The 6,472-nt window shown below is 34.6% G+C and overlaps 1 protein-coding gene across 1 annotated transcript; it reads left to right on the plus strand.

The window, feature by feature from the left end:
* The first annotated feature begins 443 nt into the window (after window positions 1–443).
* On the plus strand, window positions 444–1,684 carry LOC115879475 (major royal jelly protein 1-like). The gene is made up of 2 exons (XM_030896370.1): window positions 444–484; window positions 544–1,684. The coding sequence occupies exon 2, from the start codon at window positions 560–562 to the stop codon at window positions 1,682–1,684; it is 1,125 nt and encodes a 374-aa protein (XP_030752230.1). The 5' UTR covers window positions 444–484; window positions 544–559.
* Window positions 1,685–6,472: the final 4,788 nt, after the last annotated feature.

The following is a 6,472-nucleotide window of genomic DNA, read 5'->3' on the forward strand; positions in this document are numbered from 1 at the left end:
TAATTATTTTAAACAATTATTTCGAACAGCCGGTATTGTTTCGCTGGGTGTGGAATATCATGATTTTATTTGAACTTTTCTTTATACGGCCCAGCTGAACAATAAACCTGCTATTACTTCGAATTTTTGAGAAAAATAATTATTGTTTCCTATCAATTGCAAAAAAGTGTTTTAGATTGTTTTGATTAAAATGGCGCATAATACAATATAAGTTATAATTATTTTGTGTCTTTGTTTGTTATGGGTGAATGGACGTCATGTAGAAATACCAGGAAAGAGATGTTATTAATAATTAATGGAAAGCTATTTAGCAATGTTCATTCACCTGATGATAGAACGGTTAAATTAAAATAATAAAATAATTTTTTTCAAGGTTAGCGGAACAAAAATATTTTCGAATTGATTCTTTTCAATATCATAAACATTCTATAGAATATATACGACATACTCTAGAAACGATTATACTATTTGTCTCAAAATATAGGTAAGATTTGATTTATTTTTACTTTCTTTCTTCTAAAACTATCATTATTATTTTTTTAGATTGTACACGCTGTCAATGATGTTGAAACTGTTAGTAGTCATCAGCATTTTGTTAGCCACATTCACAGAATGTTTAACAGAAAATCAAGTTTTAGACCTGACTTTTAAGTTATCCGGAAACGATTTAGCCTTTCCTTGCACAAGCACCAAAAACATATACGCCAACACCGGAAGATGGGTTCCAAAAAACGTTATACCCACTAGAATTCAAATATACAAAGATCAAGCTATCGTGGCTCTACCTAGATATCGTCCTGGAGTCCCCTTCACCGTTGGTAGTTTTCCTTTGACTGCTAAACCAGGACGAGTTGCATTAGAACCTTTCCCTTGCTGGAGTATCCAAGAGGAAGGCAACTGTAATGCCATTCAAAATGCTATCGATATGGTTCTGGATCCGTTGGATAATTTGTGGGTTTTGGATTTAGGCATTTGTAATACACTAGAGCAACCAATCAAGAGATGTTCTCCTAAAGTATGGGGTATCAACGCAGAAACAGGTGAAGTGGTGAAAAGTATCAATTTAGAACCTTTTGTTACTGCAGAGAGTCGTATTCAGTATTTGGTAGTAGACTTCTCACCAGAAGGAGTACCGTTTGCTTATGTATCTGATGCTGGATCCTCTGCCATAATAGTTATCAACGTCCAATCTGGTACAGGGTTCAGAGTTATCTTGCCTAGTCCTATAAAAGATAGTGCCCAAATTAAAGATATTTTATACCTTCAACTAGCAAGAACAACATCTGGAAATGTTCTATACTTCAGTTATTTATCTTCTCCGGCTTTGTTCTCTATCAAAGCAAGTTCACTACAAACCGGTCAAGCAGATGGTGCTATAGTACATGCCGGTACCAAGCCTCCTGGTACACAAATAGTATTTTTGGGAACAGATAATGGATCTGGTCTACTTTTCAGATACAAAGGAGATTCCGATATTTACATTTGGAACTCGAACAAGCCTTTTATACCGGACAATTTCATTTTGGCGCAACGTGGAGGGTACTGCAGAATGGCAACACAAGTGGTACCTGGATGGAAGAAACTGATGTGGGTCATCGAAAGTAATTTCCACGATTATATTACTTCTACTACAGGTTGTCTTGGAGCAAATGTGGTTGTATATCCCTTAATTAACACAGAATAATATTTTGTAATATAGTTAAAAATAAATGTATTTTATTAAAGTATCACATCTAGATTTTATTTACTATAACTGGACTGGTGTTATAGTTTAGTTTCAATTGCAATTTTATACAGGGTGTTTCAATAAACATGTGCCTTTTCTCGTGGGGAGATTCCTCACGTAAAAATAAGATTTATTTTTCATATAAACATATGTAGGTCGGATTCGGCTTTATTTCGTAGCTACAGGGTGTTAAAGTCTTAATATTTTTTCGATTTATTATAATTTTTAGCGATTCGGATGAAATTTTGAGAGTAAAAGTTTCTATAAATGCGTAGCTACGAAACGAAGCAAAATCGGACATATGTTGATAATGAAAAATAGATCTTATTTTTACCAGGAGAGATAGCAGATGTTTTTTGGGACACCCTGTATAATCAATCATCAACAATGATCAAATATTAATCTTAAAATACAACTTTAACAAGCTTGTAAATATAAAAATACCATATGGTCAATAAAACGCCGTAAAGTTACCTTAGAAATTACGATTAATGACATTCTATACCGGGTGTTTTTCAAAAGCCGCTCACCCCTATAACATTTTTATTTTTTTTCAGATAAAAAAACGAGATTTGGTATGTTAGTATATATGACACCAATCAGGATTGATTGACGTATTAAATTAGTTTCGGCTACACAACTTTCGATTTTTAAATGGTACCTCGGTATTTTTTTTAATTTATTTGGTAGAAAATTAGCTTCTAAATAGAATGATATATTATGTCACCTTTTGGACATTTTTGGTTAAAAAAATAGTATTTTAAATTTCAATCTAGAGTGCAAAAAAGGCAATAAATGTAATAAGAATTTGACTCGAAATACCGTATCCTCGAAAAAAAAAAACGGCGTCAGCGATGGCTATGAAATGAAGATCGCTGTAAATTTATATAAGAAATGACATTGAATTGGTTTGGTTTGTTTTGTAATTTCCCAACTAACTGGACGCCGTTTTTTTTGTCCATACGGTATTAAGTATGTTGTACCAAATTATTCGTAAAAAAAATATTTTTCCAAATATGCTAATGAGTCATCCTCGTTCCATTTGAGAAAATTGATATATGATTAAAAATACGACTTGGGCATCTTTTAATCCGTCCAGAAAAGAAAATGACATTAGAGTATCAAATTTATGTTTCCAAGGCTATTTGATCAAAAATTAGTGATTTTAACACAGCCATGGCACTCCAGATTGAAATTTGAAATAATATTTCTTTTTAATTGAAAATGTCAAAAGTTGACATACATATGTTATGTCATTCTATTCAGAATGTCATTTTCTATCAAATAAAGTAAGAAGTATCTAGGGTACCATTTAAAAATAAAAAATTGTTAGTTATTTACGGTAAAACAGGAAGTGACTGAAACTAATTGAATCCGTCAATCAATCCCCATTTATGTCATATACTAAAATACCAAATCTCTTTTTTTATCTGAAAAATCTCGTGAAAAATTAAAAAAGTTATAGGGGTGAGCCGATTTGAAAAACACTCGGTATGTCAAATTACATGGCGAATATCATCAATGATCTCTAAGGTATCTTGACGCCCATTGTTATTTCGATAATACTATTATGTTGTCTACATTTCTCGTATTAATTTATGTACTAATTAAGGGTATTTATTAAAAGCTTACGAAACAGTGTACGATATTAAGTGTAACAATAATTAAAAAGTATCTTTCTTATAGGGGCCTCACAAATCTAGTGAATTTTTTCATTTAATCCATACTACCCAGCTGTTAATTATCAGTGATTTACTCTTATTAAATCTACGTAATAAAGACTTCCTAGACAAAAATAATTTCCTTAATCATAATTTCTTATTATGACCGGGTTTTCAAAACTGTAAGTTTTCTATTAATAATAAATAACTCTAGATAAAGTTTTTACTTATTAACTCCCAAACATAATATCTAATTAAATATTGCTAACCGTGAGATAAATCAATAAAGGCAACGAAATATGAGATAATATAAGGTGTTGTAAGTCTCTTGTTACATAAAATCTGATATTGTGTTGATAAAATAAGCAACAAGACGAAGTACAGAATTATGTCAAATGGAAATCTTAAGGCGTTTACCGTAAAGTGTATCGGATGTCTTTATCGAAAGTGAATTTAAATTGCAAGTGGGATGATGTGGCGGCCTAGCCTTGGAGCGACGACAAGAAATACGACATTTTTTCCTTACGGAAGAATGTAAACAATATTATTAAAATGTTTTTTTAACATGACTTTTTTATGTCCCTATAGAGGGGTAACAAATACAGGAGTTAGGCAGGGATGCGTCTTAGCGCCCCTACTATTCAACATATTCATGATAGCGCTCTCTAAGGTACATTCAGGCTGAGAGCGTCGCGTCCGCGTAGCGTCGAAATGGAATCAATTCGCTTAACTTAAATCAGGCCGTTCAGGCTGAAAGCGCCGAGTTTGGCGTTGCGCTAGCGTCCGTTGAGCGTCGAGCGTCAAGTTCAATCTGAATTGTTTTTCGGCGAAATTTGTAGCGTTAGATGGCTCGAGATCATCGAAGTCCAGGCAAGACAAGCACTTTGGGACGCAAAATTGTTAAAATATCTACATATACAGGGTGGCCCATCGAAAACGTTCCGCAAGGCATAACGGCCAGGGTATATTTTTTTTTCAAAAAATCCAAGAACACGTCAATTTTGTTTGTGAGGGGGAAACAACTTTTGACGCAAAAATGATTGCAAAATCTTTAACCCTCTAAGCGGGGGTGTCATCCCCCAACTTTTTTCAAATGGGAAGGGGAGTCAACCTCCATACAGTAATACAAATTATTTTCAAACCGTTCTCGAACATTCTGAAGAACTTGCGGGGTCACTTCGCGACCAACATCAATAATTCGTCTTCGCAGGTCTTCTAATGAGGCGGGTTAGGTTACTAGTGTTATACACTTTACTTTTTTTGTGTCCCCATAGAAAAAGTCTAAAGGAGTCAAGTCGGGTGACCGGGGAGGCCACTCAATTGCACCCCTTCGTCCTATCCACCGACCAGGAAAGTTATTATTTAAATAATTACGCACATTTTGAGAATGATGTGGAGGTGCACCGTCTTGTTGAAATATTAGTTCGGCTTCAACGTATCCAGGTTTGTTCTCTATGATGTCAGTTAGGGCTGGGTCGATGGTATTTTCCAGTAAATCCAAGTACATATCACCTGTTAGATTTCTAGGAAGAAAAAAAAGGACCCACAATAGAATTTCCAAAAATACCATCCCACACGTTCAATTTCTGAGGGTTTTGTGTGTGCACCTCGTGAAAAACCCTGGGGTTGTCCTCAGCCCAGTACCGACAGTTGTGCTGATTAACTACACCGTTCAAAAAGAAAGTATACTCATTCGAAAACACACACATTAAATAGGAAATTATTATCATTCGCCACTCGTTCACTCATAGTTTAGCAAAATTGCAAGCGACGGTCAAAATCGTCTTCGTTGAGTTCTTGTACCAACTGAATTTTGTACGGGTGGAACTTATTTCTCCACTTTTTCTGCATGTGAGTACATCATAATTGTTAAAAAGTTTAACAATATTGAGAAGAACTTCAACGCACAAGTCACAGAACAGCTATCTAGCAACTACCGCACCTGATCGTCCAACCTTGTGGCAAGTGAAAAAATGCGTATAAACATCTAGAAATAATAAGAAAAAACAGAAAATTGGCCGAAGGAATTTATCCTTATCATTTACTCTGATAAATGTTTAAATAAGCTTTTCAAATTTCAATCCTTCATATTTTCTCAATGACTCGACCAATTTTCAAAAACGAAGCGGGAAAGTATAGATAATAGAAAGCCCTTTTCATTGCGGTACCACTTGACCCCCCTTCCCATTTGAAAAAAACTGGGGGATGACACCCCCGCTTACAGGGTTGAAGATTTTGCAATCATTTTTGGGACAAAAGTTGTCCCCCTCGCAAACAAAATCGACGTGTTTTTGAATTTCTGAAAAAAAAATTACTCTGGCTGTTATGCCTTGCGGAACGTTTTCGATAGTATATAAAATGCTAATGTTTATCTGTGTCGTCTCTACTGAAGTAACGACTTGCTCTAGAAAGTTGTTTTTTTTTACTAAAAGATAGCTAATTGGCTCTTCTAAAAACTGTCTCGCCAGATTTTTTGTTTTTCATTTAATTAAAAAAAAAAGTTTTTTTTCTGATGTGGTTGCGGATGCGCCAGGGTTCAGCTAGTAGAGATATAAACGTGCGTAATCGGTTATTTAAAGAAATTATATCTATCTCTATTCTAAATTTTTAAAATTTTTCTAATATCTTTATTTAATTGTCTCTTTATTTTTTTAGGTAGGTTTACCGACTTTTTTGTATATTATTTAAATGCAGAATATGACGTTTCTAATAGTAAAATTAAATAAACCGCTCTCTTTAAAGCCATTTTACAAGCTAGAAATGTAAAAAAACAGTCTCACTAGACGCTTCCAGCCTGAACGACTTGACGTGACGCAAACGCGACGCGACGCTCGACGCCTGCACGTGCCTTTATAGTGGACAGCAAACTGCAGGAATAAGGAACGGGCATTAGATATAGATACGACGGCAGTCTGTTCAACATAAAAAAACTCACCGCAAAACATGTTTAAAATTCGTCAGAGAACTTCAATACGCTGATGACTGCGCTATAGTTGCAAAAACGTTACAGCAATTACAAGAAATGCTGAACACATAAATCTTGGCATACGAGGTACGAGGCTTTTGGCCTTAAGCTGAACATCGA

This window comes from Sitophilus oryzae, unplaced genomic scaffold, assembly GCF_002938485.1.
Source record: "Sitophilus oryzae breed Bouriz unplaced genomic scaffold, Soryzae_2.0 scaffold_1576_pilon_pilon, whole genome shotgun sequence".
NCBI lineage: Eukaryota > Metazoa > Arthropoda > Insecta > Coleoptera > Curculionidae > Sitophilus > Sitophilus oryzae.